The following is a 21,486-nucleotide window of genomic DNA, read 5'->3' as shown; positions in this document are numbered from 1 at the left end:
ATGGGAGCTTTGGGATACATTTGGTATTCTTTGGATCTTTTGTGGTCTTTGCTGTGGATTAGTCCCCCTATAACCTTTTGGAGTGTTTCACAGGCACGCATTGCTGGAATTTAGGCTTCCAGACATCATTTACCTTCAGGATCAGGAATGAAACACCATACACTTTGTCCTCTGCCCATACCTGTATAAGTAGTGTCTTCATTAAAGTCTTATCACTTAAGTCATCTGAGATGATCTTTTAAAGTTTATTTATTTATTTTGGGGAGGGGAGGAAGGGCAGAGAGAGAGGGAGAGGGAAAATCCCAAGCAAGCTCCACGCTGTCAGTGCAGAATCTGATGGGGACTTGATCCCATGAACCATGAGATCATGACCTGAACTGAAATCAAGATTCAGACACTTAACTGACTGAGTCATGCAGGCGCCCCAATCTGGGGTTATTTTTTAAATGTTTGTTTAATAATTTATTTTTGAGAGAGAGAGGGTGAGTGCATGTTTATGCCTGTGTGTGGATGTGTGCCAGTGCCAGGGAGGGACAGAGAAAGAGGAAGAGAGAATCCCAAGCAGGTTCCATCTTGTCAGCACAGAGCCCCACGTGGGGCTCAATCTCATGAACCACGAGATTATGACCTGAGCTAAAATCAAGAGTCGGTCACTGACTGAGCCACCCAGGTGCCCCTGGGGTGATTTTATTTCCTATGGGGATTGTGACTGATATAGAGTTGCTGACTGACTGAACTAAAAGTTACTGAGGTCACTACTTTAACAAAGGTTACTGAGGTCACTGTCATACCAATCACATATGTATATCTCTATTATAGTATTCATACCCATTAGTATCGGTCTCCACTGTCAGTTGTGAGGCTTTTAAGAGCAATAACTTTTTCGGCTTTATAATCCCAGTATTTAGCATACTGCATAATTAAGTACTACATAAAATGCCATAGACTTTAGAGAAATAGCCATAGACTTCAGAGAAAAGGATATTTATAATAGTCAGGTCAGGCTTTATGAGGAGGTTGGGACCTGAACTCTGAAGAATGGATAGATCTAGATTGAGTCAAGAAGAAGATATTTTCCAGCTGACAGAACAATGAACACAAATCCATGGAGGCTTAAACAATTATAGTATCTTCATGCATCAGTGAGGGAATTGGGCTGCTAAAAATAGAGAAATTTTGTTGGGAAATAAAGTTGAGGTCAAATTATAGACAGTCCTAAAATAGTGCAGACATTCCAATTTAAAGCAGAGTAAAATTTAATCATTAATTTCTTTCAAATTAGGCAGGTACCATAATGACACAGATGTAAGAAAAGTCAGTATTGTTGTAGGATAGAATAGAAAGAATATAGGATAGATCAAAGGAACAGGTTGTCCCCAGTCTGTTACAGTAATCCAGATGTGAAATATTATAACCATTTTTGACCACTTCCCATTCTTTCATTTATTAATTAAGTATCTGTTCAGTGTCTATCTTTTGTCCGGCACTGGCTAGCTATTGGGCATACAATGGTGAGTCAAAAAAGGAATAAAATTAAAGCGTTATGTGACAAACTATAAAATAGGGAAAGTAAATTAAAATTTAAGATCCTGCTTAAGGGGCGCCTGGGTGGCGCAGTCGGTTGAGCGTCCGACTTCAGCCAGGTCACGATCTCACGGTCCGTGAGTTTGAGCCCCGCGTCGGGCTCTGGGCTGATGGCTCAGAGCCTGGAGCCTGTTTCCGATTCTGTGTCTCCCTCTTTCTCTGTCCCTCCCCCGTTCATGCTCTGTCTCTCTCTGTCCCAAAAATAAATAAACGTTGAAAAAAAAAATTAAAAAAAAAAAAAAAAGATCCTGCTTAATAGGACTTTAGAAGTAGGTATACTTGAGGGAAACAGGATTGCACCAAAAACAGAATCAAAGATACATGAACAATTAAACAATGAATGGGTCAAATTAACATTAAATGATGTCTATAAGATCTACAAGAACAAAAAAGGCTATTTGTGTGTTTGTTTGCATTTGCCTAATATGGTTTGCACACACTTAGAAAAAAACCTACTAGCATTAGGATTATTGTCAAGAAAATAGAGCAGAGTTGTCAAATAACTACTCATATTTTTTTGACTTGGTAATTCAAGGAAGTGATGAGAGGTACAAACCTAATGTGGCCAGGGGATCAAATGAGGAAACAAAGGAAAGGGGTTTGTTTTAATTGATATTAATATGTAAATTTAATATTAAAATGTAAATTTCATCATGCATATTTGAAAACCATTTTTTAAACTTGTTGGTTTTTTTCATTAATCTAATTGCCATTCATGTAAATAAATTTGTGTTAGCAGATTCACATTGCTTCACTTCCTCTTCTATGAGTGTTTTCCTTGTAAAGATTGTTCTTAGAATGAGGTGGCATTTATTACTTTATAATTGTGTGTCAATTGAATTGGAATTATTCATTGTGACTGTCAAGGTGTTTGTGTGTGTTGGGGATTGTGGGGCAGATAAAGTTGGGCCTGTTCTCATGAAGCCTGCAGTATAAAGGATGAGATAGATATTTACACAATAATTGCACAAATAATGTAGAATTATAACCATGTTAAAGACTATGAAGGATAAATACATGAACTCTGAGGGTTTATAAGAAACATTATTGAGGCTATGATACTTGAGTTGAGATTTGAAGGATTAAGAGTTTATTAAATGGAGGATAGAGCATTCCAGGCTGAGCAGCCAGCAAGTACAATGTCTGGAAAGAAACATGTTAAGAACTGAAAGAAGGCCTGTAAGCCTGGTTTGCAGGGAAGAGAATAGGGGTGGTATAATATGAAGCAGAGATAAATAGGGACAAGACCATAAAGGATTTTATAAACCATGATAAGAATTTTGTCCTTAGAACTGTAGGTAGTCATTGCCATGGAAGTGTTTTAAGGGGTGTGTGTGTGTGTGTGAGTGAGAGAGAGAGAGAGAGAGAAAGAGAGAGAGAGAGAGAGAGAGAGAGAGACAGAGAGAGAGAGAGAGAGAGACCGACAGACACAGAGAAAGAGAGAGTAATATATTTGCATTTAAGAATCACTCCATCAAAGGATAGATGAAGAATGGGCTAGAGGGCCAGGGTAGATATGCAGCAAAACTAGTCCAGAAGCTATTATAATAATCCAGATGAGAGATTGATGGTAACCTGGACTAAAATGGTGGCAACTGAGATGCAGAGAAATGTATGGATTTGAAAGATATTTAAGAGGTAAAATTGGTAGGGCTTGTGATAGATTAGATATGGGGGATGATATGAGAGGAAGACTGTCAAGGATGATGCCTAGATTCATGGCATGTACAAATTGATGCTGGTCACATTTATGAAGAGATAATGAAAAAGGCCCAGCGTTTGTGGAGGGAAAAACATGAGTTATGTTTGGATTTATAATGTAGGCAATTAAGATACTTGCATCTGGAACTCAGAGGATAGGTATCACAGAAAGTTTCTGTTTTTTTGGGTTTTTTTTACTTCCCAGAATTTAAATCCACTTTTGTTTGGAGGATTTTTACCTTCAGTCTGAGGGAAACAAGAGATGGAACATGTGGCCTAGGCTTCTCCAAGTCAAATGTACCCACCCCAAATTTTGAATTGGGAGTTAAGTGACACAAAGAAGTGTGCCCTAGGAAGAATTCCCTCTGGCAGTGGTGGCAGTTGAAATAAGATCAAGTTTGTAGGGTAGTTGTGGTAGTAGAGGTAATAGAAGCATCTTGTGCTGGTGGTAGTGGTGTGAACTGCTGTCCTTAGTGCTTGTTTGTGGTTGTATTTTCTTTGCCTGCAGTTACTTGGGATGGGTTTGGGCATTGATCCTTGCTAGGTTGCCTCTGAGTCTAAATCCCCTATTCTGGGGATTTTGTGATAGGCACTATAATTTGACCAAATTCTGTTTTTACTTAAATCAGCCAGGATCACCTTCAGTTGTTTGCCACTAAGGATGTGGATTGATACTAGAGGTCTGGGCTAGAGATATACATTTGTGATTCATCTCTATAGTGGTTGTGGTGGAAGCTGTGTACAGGGATGAATTACTAAAATATAGAGTACAGAATGAGAAGGACTAGGATTGAACCCAAGGAATTTATAACATTTAATGATTAAGTAGAAGAGGATGAGTCTGGAAGAAGAGATAAATTATTAGAAATAGTAGAAAAATCAGGTAAATACTGTATCTTAGAAGCCAAGGTGTTGGAGTTCTTAAAAAAAAATAATCTCTACACTCAACATGGGGCTCAAATTTATGACTCCGAGATTAAGAGATGCATGCTGTACTGACTGAGCCAATGATGCACCCCAAGATGTTGAAGTTATTGATTTTCACTCTACATGTGAAGAAACTAATGTTGGGTTAGAAACCTGACAGTAGTATGATTGAACCAGAAGTTGAGTCCATATCTGCCTGCCTACAAAAATCATTTATACAGGATGCTGATGTGTAGGGGGCACTTGTACCCCAATGTTTATAGCAGCACTTTCAACAATAGCCAAATTATGGAAAGAGCCTAAATGCCCATCAACTGATGAATAAAGAAATTGTGGTTTATATACACAATGGAATACTACTTGGCAATGAGAAAGAATGAAATATGGCCATTTGTAGCAATGTGGATGGAACTGGAGAGTGTTATGCTAAGTGAAGTAAGTCATACAGAGAAAGACAGATACCATATGTTTTCATTCTTATGTGCATCATGAGAAACTTAACAGAAGACCATGGGGGAGGGGAAGGAAAAAAAGAAGTTAGAGAGGGAGAGAGCCAAACCATAAGAGACTCTTAAAAACTGAGAATAAACTGAGTGTTGATGGGGGGTAGGAGGGAAGGGAGGGTGGGTGATGGGCATTGAGGAGGGCACCTGTTGGGATGAGCCCTGGGTGTTGTATGGAAACCAATTTGACAATAAATTTCATATTAAAAATAATTTATAGGGTTGATTGGATATATATGAGGGATACATCAAAGACTGTGAATAAAAGAGATGAAGGGAGTAATGAGTTGGTATAACATACCAACTTTCCATGTCTTGATTTTGGGGAGAATTACTGTGCTACTGAGACAGGGATACTAGAGGGAAAGGAAGAGATGACTCTGGATTTGGATCAGATGAACCAAGACTGATGGAAAAGCATGTAAATATAAATATTTATATAACTCTCAGATAATAGGATAGGACTGGAAATATAGGTTTGGGAGATTTAAGCATAGAAATGATAACTAAAGACATTAGCATGAATGATCCAAAGAAAAGAATATAGAGAAGGGTAGAGTTAAAGAAAAGGAGAGGTAGAGAACTATAAGAGAGTAGTGTCTTGGAATTTGGGGTTGCAGAGAATTTTAATAGGACTAAATATAAAACAGTTCAAAAAATAGGTGGAGGGGAAAGACTGAGAAAAGACCATTAGATTTGGAATAAAAACATTTTATTGATTATCTGAGAAGCAGTTAAATGTGATGGGGATAGCTGTTGAGTTTAAAAACTCAATAGGGAAAGGAGTGGAAAGCAATAGTAAATAGGAGACATGCTTTCTATTGGATAGATTTAGCAGTAAAAGGAAGGAAAGGAATACAATACAATTAGAATGGGGACCAAGGTTAAATACAGAATTTCCTCAGATTCTGATTTGCATGTTTGGAGCAAAGGGGAAGACACTAATAATAGGTGGGGAGAGATTTTTACAGGAGTACTTTCCCAGAAAATGATTTGTTAGGATAAATGTTTACCTGAGTCAACTGTCTGTAATTTTTCAAATGGTGCTCAGTATTTCATTGGGGGGATATAGAAGGAAGAATAAAATTTGTTATTTAAAAATCTCCAGTAACTGGAACTTCTTCATCTTAATTGCTGTCCAGAAGGGATTTTTTGGAATGGGATCTGTGGTAGTGATTTTAGTAGAACTCAGTTGTATTTTTGTGAGAGTAATTAGGATATATATAGATGTGAATTTAAATGCAAATAAATTGATTTTCAGGTGTCAGTAAGGTGGTGTTTCTAGGTTTCCACAAATTTTTATAAGAAAATGTACTGTTGGGGCGCCTGGGTGGCGCAGTCGGTTAAGCGTCCGACTTCAGCCAGGTCACGATCTCGCGGTCCGTGAGTTCGAGCCCCGCGTCAGGCTCTGGGCTGATGGCTCGGAGCCTGGAGCCTGTTTCCGATTCTGTGTCTCCCTCTCTCTCTGCCCCTCCCCCATTCATGCTCTGTCTCTCTCTGTCCCAAAAATAAATAAAAAACGTTGAAAAAAAAAATTAAAAAAAAAAAGAAAATGTACTGTTAAGTTGAATTCAATCAACTTTTCTGACCTATCAAATTTTCTTGACCATCATAGCAAGCAAGACTAAATAACTGTAGCCTTCCTATTTATGCTCTTATGCCTTCCTAAAAAGGTAGCAAATAAACATATCATAAGCAAGTATAAGAATAAAGCTGCTAAATCTCTTACATCATCAGACTTACATTAGTTTTGATGGGTTACTATCATTAATACTAATGAGTAACATTACATCACAGTATAATAAAATCAGTTATGCGCATATAATCTGAGGCACTTAAGCGGAAAAAAAGCTCTGAAAATTTCTCTTTCATTTTAATAATCTGTGAATTTAGGCTTTGGTAAATTGAGACAATTATTTAGAACATTGGGTATTAAAAATATCTTTACCAGAAATATACCAATAATTAAAGCAGTTTGGGGGCTTATTAGCTTAAATTAGTTTTACTCCACTCTTTTTTTCACTTTGGATATGTTGACAAAGTCTAAGAGCATAAATTACCTAAAGACAGCATTTGGACAAAAAACGTTAATGTTCATTTTATTTGAAACTAAACAAATGAGTCACTCAAAATGTTTGTTGAATGAAAATGCATTTGAACTCATACTTGCTTTTAAAGAAGTTTTGAAAACGCTGAATGCAAAAATATATTTTGATGATAGATTCTAGCGTTTTTTACTTTCACGTTACGATAATATCGATGTTCCTGCTGTTCTGCAAAATACTTTTTTAAACTGCTAGGTTACAAGAGGAATGAATAGTCTTCATGACGTGTTCCCTGTTGTTTCAGGGCTTCTCTGTAACTCCAGCACTACTCCTGGGGGTTTAGGGTGTTGGGTTCTCTCCTCGCCCCAGGGGAAGGGGTGATGGCCGCAGCACTGGTCTCGCGGGGAGTTTAATCTCGCTCTTCAGCGCGATCTGCGGCTCCCGTTCTCGGCTTCGCGGGGTCTCGCGGGGCTGGGTGGGGCTGAGGCGGGACTGCCGTCGGCTTTTCGGTGTCCGGGTACGCGTCGAGTACTCCGCGCTCCGGACCCAGAATAAAGTGTGGGACCCGGAGAAGGAAGGGCGTGGATGTTCGGGTCCCGGAGGGAACCGTGAGGTGGGCGGGAAAGGGAACTGTCTGTATGTGGCGGTTATTCCCTGGGCGAGCGGCTCTGAGGGATTTGGGGGGCTGGCGGGCCCTGTCACCAGAGTTCGACCAGAGGTCGCGTGGGGGTTTGATGGCGCGTGGGTTGGGGGGTTGGGGGCGGCCCCGGGTGAGGGGAGGCTCGATGGCTGTGAGGGTGTTGGTCCCGAGCCAACCTGCCGCTTCAAAACGCGCGGGAAGAGTGGCTCCTTGAATCTGCGAGTTAGGAGTGAAGCGACGCCTCGCCTCAGGCGTATTTTGTAATGCGAATTGGCAGTCCTGTGAAAACCTCCGCTTTTTGGAGTCCTGGTGGTAAATTCCTAAGTGTAAAATTGCACTCTTCCTGGGTTTTACCTTGCTGTTGGTAAAGGACTTTGTTTAGGATACTAGTTATTTTCAAGGGCGTATCGTTTTGGGAAGTCTTGGTGTCTGTGGACTCCAGAAGATTCAATGACTTATTGCAATACCACATACAAACAATTATGAAGGCTCTCCCCGCCCGCCAGGTATTTCAGTCGTGCAGCGACATTCAGCAAGTATTAAGTGCCCAGTACTGGACTGAAGGTGTTCCTCCCCTTCCCAGTGCTTGCCCCCCACCCCATATTTTTCTGTAATAATGTCTGATTAGAAAGTTTGCTACCGAATAAATATATGCTGTTTTGCATATGACTTCAGAAAATCCTTCTTATAAATATTTTTGTGTTTTTTAGTGTAGCATCCAAGATGAATGACAGCCTATTTGTCAGTTTGGACAGGCTTTTGCTAGAATTTGGTAGGTATAAAATGAAAATAAAGAAATGGGTAACTATTTGTATTATTATTTAACATTTTAACAACGAAGTGAAGTCACAAAATTATTTATTTTAGTTTTCCAGTATGAGCAAGATGTAAGTACTAAAGAAGATATGATTCAACGGATTAACAGTAAGTCATTTGGCATGATAAAGGTATCTTAGTTTTTAAATTTTTTATGGCATATAAGATAATAATGCAGTTGCCAACTTACAGTTGGCATTATAACTTTTGTGCCAGTTCTATCTAGTGACTAATGCTATTTGCCTGAACTACAGATTCTCAATAATAAATTTCTGTATTCAGCATTTAATTATTCTGTGTTGAAGAATTTTGCTTTAAGCAGAAGTAACCCCTTTGGCCCAGGTCATGATCTTGCACTTCATGAGTTTGAGCCCTGCTTGGGCCTCTGTGCTGACAGCTCAGAGCCTGGAGAATTCTGTCTCCCTCTCTCTCTGCCCCTCCCCCACTCAACACTCTTTCTCTCTCAAAAATAAAAATTAAGAAATAACCCCTTAATTCAGTGCAGTTAAAAATATGTTATTTTTCTCAGACAACACCAGCTCCTTCAAACATTTTATTGAAAAATTTTTGGTTTTATTTTTAAATTTATGTTCTTTTTTGTAGTTTCAAGTTTGTATTTATTTTTAATCTATTTTATTTGAGAGAGAGAGTGTGAGTGCAAGTGGGGGAGAGCAGCAGAGGGAGAGAGAGAATTTTAAGCATGGGGAGCCTGATGCCAGGCTTCCTCCCCACCTTGGGCTCATGAGCTGAGCAGAAGTCCAGAGTTGGACGCATAACCTACTGAGCCACTCAGGTACCCCTCAGGTTTTTATTTAAATTCCAGTTAGTTAACATACAGTGTAGTATTAGTTTTAGGTGTAGGATTTAGTGATTCATCACTTAGGTACAACACCCAGTGCTCATCACAAGTGCAGTCCTTAATACCCATCACTCATTTAACCCACCCCCTGCCTCCTCCCCTCCAGCCACCCTCAGTTTATTCTCTATAGTTAAGAATCTGTCTCACGGTTTTTCCCCCCGCTCTGTTTTCCCTGTGTTCGTTTTGTGTCTTAAATTCCACATATGAGTGAAATCCCATGGTATTTGTCTTTCTCTAACTCACTTATTTTGTTCAGCATAATACTGTCTAGCTCCATCCATGTCATTGCAAATGGCAAGATTTCATTCTTTTTTGTGGCTGAATATTCCGTTATATATATATATGCCACATATTCTTTATCCATTCATCAGTTGTTGGACATTTGGGGTCTTTCCAGAATTTGACTATTGTTGATAGTGCTACTATAAACATCGATGTGCATGAGCCCCTTTGAATCAATATTTTTGAATCCTTTGGGTAAATACCTAGTAGTGCAATTGCTGGATTGTAGGGTAGTTCCATTTTTAACTTTTTAAGGAACCTCCATACTGTTTTCCAGAGTGGCTGTACCAGTTTGCATTCCCACCAACAGTGCAGAAGGGTTCCCCTTTTTCCACCTCTTTGCCAACATCTGTTGTTTCCTGTGTTGTTAATTTCAGCCATTCTGACAGGTGTGAGGTGATAGCTCATTGTAGTTTTGATTTGTATTTCCCTGATGATGAGTGATGTTGAGCATCTTTTCATGTGTCTGTTAGCCATCTGTATGTCTTCTTTGGAAAAATGTCTCTTCATGTCTTCTGTCCATTTTTTAACTGGATTATTTGTTTTTTGGGTATTGAGTGTTCTAAGTTCTTTATATATTTTGGATCCTTTAAGTGAATTTTTAAAAATCTTTTTATACATGACCAGAAGTCAGGGGTCAGGATTGATGCATGCCACATTTTCAGGAATAATTCTGAAAAATGATATTATGAGTGAAATGGCAAAGCAAATTACATACATACAGTATTTTAAGATCCAACATAAAAGCTATTATAAAATAGAACCATTAATTTCTTGATTTCTGAAAAGGTAGAATTTGGTTACCTTTCTGTGACAAAAAAGAATACGGAGTATGAGTGCTAATAATTTATTTTAATGTTTAAGAAATTCTATTTTTATCTTGTATTTTTTCACTAGTAACAAAGAAGTGAGTTGAAGGTGTATTTAATAATTAATTGACACGGAATCAGTGAAGGGAAATTTTACATTTGTCAAAACCGAAACAAGTTAGTATCACATATGACTAAATGTTTACATGAACTCATACAATCATAAGATGCCACTGATTCTAGATATCACTTGATCTAGCCTTCTTATGTTAAAGATGAGGAACAGGGTCTTTTTTTTTTAATTTAAAGTTTTTATTTAAATTCCAGTTAGTTAACATACAGTGTCATATTAGTTTCAAGTGTACTTCTCTTCAGTCCAAACACAAATCCTTTGCTTCTGGATCTATGAGCAAGCCTGGTTCTGGTTCTGTGCTTTTTAGTATAGGGCCCTTCCCATCTCAAACCTCTCTTCTCCATTCTCTAACTCCTCTTCTTTTAGCTAAGTTGCCATACCCCTTTTTCCTCTGTGTTTGTTAATTTTGAATTTATGACTTCTACCTTAAGAAAATAAACATTTCTCCTTTTCAGAATGCTTTGAAGATATTAAAGAAAACAAGGCAGCTATTTGTAAGATACATGAAACTATAAATACGACAGATGAGGAAATTGGTCATTACTGTAAACATAGTGAGGAGATCAAAGACAACTGTAGTAAGTGAGTATTTGAAAGAAATGAACTTTCAGTAATTGTCACTGGATTCTTTATTTAAGGTTTCTGTTATTTATAATTTATAGTTTTTATACTTGGAGACACTGTTGCTTTAAAGTAGTATTTTGTATTAGCAAAATAATGAATCAGGTCTTAAATTGCTTTGCTACATGCTTCTGTAAAAAGGGCTCATAGGAGGATCAAAAGAAAAATAGAAGCACTGTAAGATCTAATTCAGATCCAAATAGTTTGCAGAATTTTGAATAATATAGGCTCAGTATATAAAATTCCTATTGGATAAAGTTGAAACAATTTCCGTATTTGAATTTTTAAGATTTATTTTATGTAGGAGAATCTAGCCTAAAATAAGTTGATTTTCAAAGTGAAAGTACTTACTATGTTAAGAATTCTTTCAACATGGCTTCAGGTTCTGGATCCTAATGGTTAAATTTACTATAAGACATAAACATTTTGAAGCAAAGGCTTACTAATAGAACTTTATTATATATTACAAAAATAAAATGTGTCAGGGTGTCTGGGTGGCTCAGTCGGTTAAGCATCCGACTTCAGCTCAAGTTATGATCTCGCAGTTCATGAATTCAGGCCCCGTGTTGGGCTCTCTGCTGACGGCTCAGAGCCTGGAGCCTGCTTCAGATTCAGTGTTTCCTCCTCTCTCTGTCCCTCCCATGCTTATGCTGTGTCTCTCTCTGTCTCTCAATAATAAATAAACGTTAAAAATTTTTTTATAAATAAATAAAATGTGTCAATTTTCTGTACTTAATATAGACCATTGTCTTTGTATTAACTACTATATTTCAGAATCCTATTTGTTTAAAAATATATTGTTGGGGCGCCTGGGTGGCTCAGTCGGTTAAGCGCCGACTTCAGCTCAGGTCACGATCTTGCGGTGTGTGAGTTCGAGCCCCGCATCGGGCTCTGGGCTGATGGCTCAGAGCCTGGAGCCTGCTTCCGGTTCTGTGTCTCCCTCTCTCTCTGCCCCTCCCCGTTCATGCTCTGTCTCTCTCTGTCTCAAAAATAAATAAACGTTAAAAATATATTGTTATTCAAAAAATTTTTAAATATTTTATTTTATTATTTCTTTTGAGGGCAGGGGAGGGGCAGAGGGAGAAGGACAGAGAGAATTGTAAGCAGGCTCCACACCCAATGCAGAGCCCAATGTGGGGCTTGATTCCATGATCATGAGATCATGACCTGGCTGAAATAAGGAGTCAGGTGCTTAATCAACTGAGCCACCCGTTATTCAGAATTTTAATAAATCTTTTTTATTTTTGCCCTTTATAAAAGTAGCACATACCTAGTATAGAAATTCAAAAAGTATACAAATGTGTGGAATAAAAAGTTATTCTGTCTGCAGTTCCCACCTCAACCCTGTCCTCTTCCTTAAAGGAAATCATTTTTAATCGTTCTGAGAATCTTTTCAGGCATTTTTCAATAAAAATTCAATATCATTATTACATATATATATGTATGTCTACTTTTTCTTTTTATAATATGGGATCATACTGTACTTATGTTTTTAAATTTAACAGTATGTTATGTAAATTGTGCTATACATGTAATGATTATGTATAGATTTAATTCTTTAACAGCTCCATAGGATTTTATAGTATTAATGTATTTTATATCATTTAACCATTCCCCTATTAATAGACATTTAGGTTTCCAGTTTTTCCCTAATATGAGCAACATGTACTGGTATCCTTCCATATTAATGGACCTGTTGCTATAGAATGAGCTTCTAGACATGCAGTTGTTAGATCAAAGAGTATGCACATTTAACTATTTAATAGATAATGCTGAACTGCTCTCCAAAAAGATTATATGAATTCATACTTCCACCAACAGTGTATGAGAGTTCTTGCTTCCTCATACCCTTGCCAACACCGAAATTATGCTTAAATTTTTGTTTAAATTTTTTAGCAATCTGATCAACAACAAAAAACCATATATTATTGAACTTTTTCTTCTATTTTGATTTAAGTTTTATTGTAGGAAGTTTTACCAGTGGTTTCCTTCAACTAGATGCAGTGGGTGCTGGAAAAGTAGTTTCCTGTTAGAATCTGCTGTTCTAAGAACCAGTTGTAGAACCAGTACAAGATGTACTGTACTACAGACAAGCTTAATCTCTCGCTGGGTTCCAAGGACAGTTAGTAGAGATCTTAATATCAAGATATACCTCTAATTCATGATTTCACCATACTGGTTAAGAGATCGAAATGTGGACTATGAATTCATGAAAGTACTAGAAGAAATGTAAGTGACTGTAGAATCTTTGAGAGTAGAAGACCTTTCTAAGTGTGTCACCAAAAGTAGAAACTACAGAGGAGACAATGGATAAATGTGACTACACACAAATTAAAATGAAAAATGCCCCCAAATGGTATAAAAGGCAAAAGAATAAGGTTGGGAAAGTGTCAAGTAATGGTTATTTTTAAAAATGTAAAGTACTTGTGGAAACTAATAAGCAAAAGCCCTGTTAGAAAAATGGGCAAAGAAAATAAATAGGAATAGGTAAATACCAAAATGAAGAAATGTATGTTTAAGAAACATGTGAATAAATGCCCAATCTTACTAGTAATCTAAGACATCCAAATTCAAGCAATAATAAAATGCTTCTTTTTGCCTTTAAGTTTTACAGAAATTTAAAGAAAGATAATATCCTGTGTTGGCCAGGGAATAAGAAAATCACTTACCTTGTACACTATAGTAATGTATGCTGGTATAAACCTTTTGGATGATATGTCAGTATTTTTTTAAAAAGCTTTAAAAATAAACATGACTTTTGTTGTACCTGGGTGGCTCAGTGGGTTAAGTGTCCAACTTCGGCTCAGGTCATGATCTCTTGATTTGTGAGTTTAAGCCCTGCATCAGGCTCTGCATTGACCGTGCAGAGCCTGATTGGGATTCAGTCTCACCCCCTCTGTCTGTGTCCCTCCTCAACTCTCTCAAAATAAATAAATAAGCTTAAAAAATTAAAAAATAAATAAACACGACTTTTAATTAAAAGTGTCCATTTCTGAGAATTTTTCGTAAGGAAATAATTAGGCATTCTCTCAAAGATGTATAGCAAGGTGTTTTATTTCAACCTTTTTTAATGATAGGAAAACATTGGAAGCAACTCTAGCGTACAACATTAGGTGATGGGTTAAATGGATTTTGGTATGTGCATATGAACAGTAGGCAGCCAATAAAATTATGAATGTATATTTATTGACATGGAAAGAGGTTAACTTTCTATTGACACGAAAAGATGTATATTGCAAACTGAATGAAGCAATAAAACAACATTCATAGTATGAACCCAGCTTAGTAATTGTATATATATATATATAATTAGAAATAAACTGGGAATATGTACATCAATATGTACATGCTTACAGAGAATATCTTTTCAGTGAACATGTATTTCTTACAGAATTTTTAAAACACTCAGAATATGTGTATGTATAACCTTTGACCTTATAATTCCATTTTTGGGAATGTTTTCTAAGGAAATTGTTAGAAATTCAGACAAATATTTAAGTAAAAATTCTATTTACCATGGAAAAACTTAGATTAAGCAAAAATGGCCAACAATATGGGAATGGTTAGATAAAGTTATGGAATATGATGTATTTATTAAAACCTTTACAATGAATTCTAAGTGACAAGGAAAATGTGTATAATTTAAAAGGTGATAAAGGAGGATACACATATATATGAATATAATCTCAAAGATGTTAAATTATGTACTTATAAAATCTGGAAATAGTTTATTAAAACAGTAGTAGTAGATATTATTCTGTATTTGAGAATATGGATGATAGCTATTTCCTTATATACTTCTCTGTGCTTCCAGTGTGAACTTTTTGACTCTGAAAAAATATTAAAAGATTAGAAAAAAGAGCTGGAGGAAATAGTTGAACAACACTTAGAATGGAAGCTGTCATGGTATATGCAAATTTTAGATTTGTCACATTGATAACATTTTTCAAGTCTTAAAACAAAAAATGTGTAAGATAGCTATTCATATTATTCTTACTATCTGATTTTATAATTCATTTTGGCCTAGTTTCTTTCTTTCTAGTTCAGGAGGGTATAACAATCTGAGTTTCTAAGTTTCAAGGGAGAAAAAGCCTCTCTTTAGCCCTTATAATTCTTTGAATCCTTATTCCAAAAGAATTTCTTAGCCAAGATATGAGAAATAGGGGAAGGAAAGCCTGACGTTGGAGTGTTGCAGAGTATATTCTAGAAATGCCATAGCAATACACAGTCCAACCATGTAACATTTGCTTCTACCTTAGTCATGGTTCCACAATGGGTTTTACATAAAAATTGATCAATGTTGATATTTGAGTGTATGTATGATTGTCTGAGTGGTGGTAGTGGTGGTGATGAGAGGTGGGAATATTTTCTTGTTATAAACTTGTTTTCTCCAGGAAGATATTCATTATCTTTAAATGGTTAAATTCACTTTTATTATCTCTTACAATTTGTCATTCTGAGATGCTAATTACAATTTTTTTTTCTATAGCTGGAAGCCAACATGTGATGTTTTTCATAAACATGAAGACTATATGCAGGACCAATTTACTGTTTATCAAGAAACTAGTGAAAAAAACAAGTACATATATTAATTTAAGCTTATCAATTCTATAATTTATTAATAGGATATGTGTAGCAAAGACGTTACTTGAAAAATGCAGAAACTTTGTACGTTGAGAGGTTTTTTGTTTTGTTTTTAAAGTAAATCCAGTGCTTTGTACTCTTTCGGTACCATTGGAGGTCTACCTATTCGTTATAAAGCTCTACCGAATCCTTAGGTAGAAACAATTTGTCAGTAGCAATTGTTATAGCAGAGTGCTTCAATTAATGGTCTTTATAACTGAATTGTTATAGGTAAACATCTGGGGGAATAGTTAGCTATAGAATTAGCTTATGAAAAATTTGGAGTATTGACTTTTGAAGGGGATTTTATTTATTTTTATTTTTTTAGAAACTGTTTTCCATCAACCTTATTTCCATTTTGTTTGCCTCTGTAAAAGAGCAGCTTAAGACCACTCAGTGGTTGTCCCTATCCATTCAGTGGCCTGAGCAGTGGGAGCTGCAGATCAGTCTTCAGTGGCAGGCTAAGCACTCCAGTCTTCAGTGGGGAACTGCTGAATAGGCACAGAGGGCACCTGCACACCTTGAAGGGGATTTGATATGAGACTTATCTTTTTCAGAGAGCTAATGTAGTGGGGTATTATATTCTGATGGAGAAACCCCAATATTTGTATGGGTTTATCTTATTATGTATAAAATAACCTGGTCTTGAGTACTAAATGTAATTAGTGAATATAATAAAACAAGTTGAAAGACTTTGAATATATTATATAGCATTATAATTTCACTTAATTTTTTTTCAAAGGTCAATTTTTTTTAAATATAATTTTTTGTCAAGTTAGCTAACATACAGAATATACAGATTGCTCTTGGCTTTGGGAGTAGATTCCCATGATTCATCATTTATATACAATACCCAGTACTCATCCCAAGTGCCTTCCTCAACGCCGGTCACCTATTTTCCCCTTCCCCCTGCCCTCCATCAATCTAATTCTTCATCAAAGACCAAGTTTAAAATATTCAAATTGATGGAATATTTTGGCCTTCACAATTCCACTTCTTCATGTAACCTTCCTTGATTTTTAATCCAGTGCTAGTTATTTATTTATTTATTTACTTATTTTTATTTTTAAAATATAATTTATTGTCAAATTGGCTAACCTACAGTGTGTCACTTAATTTTTATAATGTTTATTTTTGAGACAGAGCATGAGTGGGGGAGGGGCAAAGAGAGGGAACAGAGTATCCAAAGCAGGCTCTGCCCTGACAGCAGTGACCCTGATGCGGGGCTTGAACTCAGGAATCATGAGATCATGACCTAAGCTGAAGTCAGATACTCTGAGCCATCCAGGCACCCTAATTTCACTTAATTAAAAAAATTGAAATATTTTCATAAATATTTTTTTCATAAATATTGAAATATTTCATAAATATTTTCATCATTTTTTATATTTTATGTCCTCTTTTATACTTTATTTTGTTGTTTTTTTTTTTACTTTTCTTCCGGATTTATTGATATATAATTGACATATAACATTGTTTAAGTTTGAGGTATACAAACATGATGGCTTGATACATGTATGTATTTTAAAGTGTCTGCCACAGTAAGGCTAGGTAGGTAGCACATCTGTCACCTCATATAACTACTGGGGTTTTTTGTACTAAGAACATTTAAGATTTACTCTCTTAGCAATTTTTAAGGATATAATACAGTATTGTTATATTTACCATGCTGTGTATTAAATCCCCAGAACTTATTTACCTTACAACTGGAAGTTTGTATCCTTTGGGCAACATCTCCTGGCCCCTGGCAGCCATCATTCTATTCTGTTTCGATGATCTGGCTTTTTTTAGATTTTTCATATAATTAAGATCATATCATATTTGTTTTTCTCTTAATCACTCGGCATAATACTCTCAGGGTACTTCCATGGTGTCATAAATGGCAGCAGTTATTTATTATGACTGAATAAAAAATTCCATTGCATATATATACCACATTTAAAAAAATTTTTTAAAGGGTTGGGATTTTTAATTTTTATTTTTAAACTCTCTGCTCAACATGGGGCTCCAGGCCTGAATTTCTTCCATTGAATGTATATATAAATATATATATATATATATACACACATACAAGTGCACGCACGTCCACACACACACACACACATACACACACACATACATACATACATATATATTACTTCTGTATCCATTCATCTGTAGATGGACACTTGGGTTGCTTGCATATCTGGTTATTGTAAATAATTCAGCTATAAACATAGGGGTTCATATATAATTTTGAATTAGTATTTTTGTTTTTTGTAGTGGAATTACTGGATCATATGGTATTTCTGTTTTCTGTTACCAAGTGTGTGGACTGGTATGACTCCCACTAGGTCCCTGGGAGGCCTCCTAGCTAGTCACTGGATAGATCTGTGGGTAGTCATGACTGGCCCTAAACTTTAGTGGCCAGAAGGGACTGGAACTGAGCCTTAGTGAGGTTTCAGGTTCCACAATCAAGGTTGAGGTCTGTAGTCCTGGCTATGAAGGGACAGAAGGGCTGTCTTCCACCAGGTCCCTGGGTGAGCTGGACCACTCCCTGACTGTAGCAGGAGGGGCTGGAGCCAAGTATAGGGCCCTTTTAGCATTTCTAGGGATACATATAGGAGTACCTATTTGGGGGGCTCCAGGGCTAGCAGGTCTGCTGGTGGCCTTTGGCTGTGAGAGACCTAGAACTAAGTATATGGCTCTTGAGGATCTCCTTGGGTGCAGACAGGAGTGTCTCCCACTGGGAACTAGACCCTTAGTACTGCTGATAAACTGTACCTGTGAGGGGGTTGGAACCAAGCATAAGGCCCATCAAGTATCAGGATCTTTAGGGGCACAGACAGGAGTGTTTCCTGCTGGATCCCTGTGCCAGCAGAACTCTTTGATGACTGTGGCTGGGATGGGCTCGAGCCCAGTTAATGGGGCCCTTCCAGAATCTATATCTGAATGAGTGTGGCAGGCTTGCCTCCAGGGGCTCCCAGACTGCGACCATAGGGACTAGAGCTGGTTCATGGGCCACTGCAGGGTCCACAGCTGGGACCAGGGGATGTATGCTTATTTCCTGACACAGAGGTGGGCATGACTCCTTCTGAGTCCTTTGGTGTATAGTGCTGGTAACAGACCCAAGGCCAAATGGGCTGTAGCTGAGATCTCAGGGGTACAGAACTATTTCTGGGTCTGTGGTCAGGACCAGAGTGAGTTAACCACCAGGATGTGAGCCTGCCTTCTCAAAATAGCTCTTCTTAGTCTTGGACTACACCAGGGTTTCACAGTCTCCTACCTGGATCACAAAGCTCTCACAAATGCACTTTTGTCCATGGATATATGGTAATTACTATTTTTGAGGAGGCAATACACATGAGGGATGTTTTATTCTGTCCTCTTGCTGGCATCACTCCAATTTTTATATTTTAATTAAAAACATACTCAATATAAACTGAAATACCCTTTATATTCAAAGATGGGTCTTAAGATAACAACTAAAGTAATAGATTTGGACTTTGTTGGCATTTGAAATCATGGAAATAGGTAAGATTGCCCATGGAAATGAATAGAGCAAAAAGGAAAGAAAGCTAGAGTATACAGTCATCCAAGGAATAGGTAAAGGGTTAAATTAGTGAAAGAGACTGTTACTTTGTCATTTTTAGACCCTGCTTCAATCTAAAATGGATTTGAGATAATTTGTATAATGCCATAGTGTTAAAAGAAAACTAAATATAAAAATTAAGGCTATAGGAATATAAGGATAATGTAAGAAGATGAAGCATTTGATTAGAATAGAAATTCATATTACATGGCCTTGTACGTTTGTTAAATATAGATACAGATTAGGTTCTGGAATTCCTAGTAGTCAGGCATTGTGGAAATGTGATCATTTTGGGATTCAGAGTATTCATTTAAAAACCAGTTCAATTGTTAAGGATAAGCAGAAGTTTTTCCTGGTAATGAGATTTGAGAGAAATTTCTCGCCTGAGTTCTCATTAAAGGATAATTATACAGTGTGGTAGTATCTTCAGTGACCTCCCCAAAATAAACAAAATATATATTACTTCTTAGAACATCTCTCAATGCAAGTCATGGCTATAAAACATTATTAAAAATGCTTCTTTGAGAGGCTAGAACAAAGCAGTTCAAAAGTGTACCTAGCTGATAGTGTTTGTTGTGGATGACTTCTCTTAGGTAGCCAGAGTAGTCACTTTAATAGTGGAAATGAGTATTTCTTTCTTAAACCAACCACATAGGTTGGTTGAATTGATGACTCAATACCAGATGCTTATAAAAGGAAATGACTCCATTTGTTGGTATCATGGATGCTGAAGGAAATAGAGGAACCAGCTTCTTGTTTCTCCTAATCTTCCATTCTAGACATTCATTAAGACTAGTATTGTCAGCAGATGAGATAGTCAGGGCTCTTCTTGAATCATGATTTTGCTATGCTGGTCTCTGCTAAAGTCCCTGTATGGAGTATATAAGAACAGTGGGCATGAATATACAACATGAATAGGGTACATGTGGAATGCTAATTTCATCTGAAACTGGCCACTCCAAGTCAGTTTTCTATAGGTATTTCCCTCTTCCCTGGGCCATTTTCCCAAGAAGTGTGGGATTAGGGGTGCCTAGGTGGCTCAGCCTAGGTGACCTTCAGCTCAGGTCATGATCTTGCAGTTTGTGAGTTCGAGGCCCGCATTGGGCTCTGTGCTGACAGCTCAGAGCCTGGAGCCTGCTTCGGATTCTGTGTCTCCCTCTCTCTCTGCCCCTTCTCCACTCGCACTTTATCTCTGTCTCTCAAAAACAAATTTTTTTAAAAAGAAGTGAGGGATTAATTAGCAAATAGGCATTTAGAGGAATAGGAGTTTTGGGGCTCAACTGCTTTATCTTGCTAAAGGGGACAGAGTTTAGTATAGATATAGATATAGATATAGATATAGATTTTTTTTTAAATTTAATTTATTTTGATAGAGAACAAGTGGGGGAGGGGTAGAAAGAGAGGGGGACAGAGGATCTGAAGTGGGCTCCGTGCTGACAGCAGAGAGCCTGACATGGTGCTCAAACTCACAAACTGTGAGATCATGACCTGAGCCAAAGTCAGATGCTTAACTGACTGAGCTACTCAGGTGCCCCCAGAGTTTATTTAGTATATTAAAAAATTAAAACATGAGGAGATTCAGATCTGCTGATCAGTACAATGCTGTTATCCTTACTTTTTTTTCTCAGTATACAAGCATTTATGAATACTGTTCTTTTCTCATCTGTTAAGATGCGATAATCATAGTATCTTTAAATAAATTTCCCCCATATAGAATGTTTTGATTTAGAAAATTTACAAAATTTTGAGGAACATAAGGACTATATATTTTTAGAAATTTTTCAATGCATGTTCTTTCTTGAAACTTAAGAATTGGGTAGAAAGAATCTAAAGAATATATTTCCTATGATAAACCTGGATTGAACATTTTCATTGTTGTAGATTAGGATTAGCAAACTTTTTTTTTATAAAGAGCCAGATAGTAAATATTTTAGGCTTTGTGGGTTATACTAAGTCTCTGTTGATACTCAACCTTACTGTTGTGATGCAAGAACAACTTTAGACAATACAAAATGAATGACTGTGTTCTAATAAAACTTTATTTATGGACATTACAGCTTGAATTTCATATAATTTTAATGTGTCATGAAATACTATTATTTTGTTTTTCAGTAATTTTAAAATTTAGAAATTATTCTTAGCTCACAGGCCATACAAAAACAAGTGACAGGTTAGATTTGGCCCGTAGGTCATAGTAACTGACCCCTATTGTAGATCAAGCAAAAGTCAAATGAGAAGGAAGAGTTAATATCCTTTTGCAAGAATTAACTGTCCCACTTAAGACTTGTGTCTACATAGATGACCGATCCACCTCTACCTGATTTAGACTGGAGGAGCTCCTCCAAACAGTGCTGAAATTTCCTTCATAAAAC

General features: G+C 36.8%; 1 protein-coding gene across 6 annotated transcripts in view; it reads left to right on the top strand.

The window, feature by feature from the left end:
* The first annotated feature begins 7,222 nt into the window (after nucleotides 1–7,222).
* CUNH14orf39 (chromosome unknown C14orf39 homolog) overlaps nucleotides 7,223–21,486 on the top strand; it is a 51,926-nt gene continuing 37,662 nt past the window's right edge. For 3 of the 6 annotated variants that reach the window (XM_019451633.2, XM_019451632.2, XM_019451630.2), the window contains exons 1-5: nucleotides 7,223–7,373; nucleotides 8,111–8,172; nucleotides 8,268–8,324; nucleotides 10,755–10,881; nucleotides 15,410–15,499. In XM_019451633.2, coding sequence (XP_019307178.1) covers nucleotides 8,124–8,172; nucleotides 8,268–8,324; nucleotides 10,755–10,881; nucleotides 15,410–15,499 — 323 coding nt within the window. In that variant the 5' untranslated portion in view covers nucleotides 7,223–7,373; nucleotides 8,111–8,123. The remainder of the gene's footprint in view (nucleotides 7,374–8,110; nucleotides 8,173–8,267; nucleotides 8,325–10,754; nucleotides 10,882–15,409; nucleotides 15,500–21,486) is intronic. The other 3 variants (XM_019451631.2, XM_019451634.2, XM_019451635.2) reach the window with 3 other exon arrangements.

Source organism: Panthera pardus, unplaced genomic scaffold, assembly GCF_024362965.1.
Source record: "Panthera pardus isolate Hobbes unplaced genomic scaffold, ASM2436296v1 HiC_scaffold_24, whole genome shotgun sequence".
Classification (NCBI taxonomy): Eukaryota; Metazoa; Chordata; class Mammalia; order Carnivora; family Felidae; genus Panthera; species Panthera pardus.
This window is presented reverse-complemented; position numbering and strand designations above follow the sequence as displayed.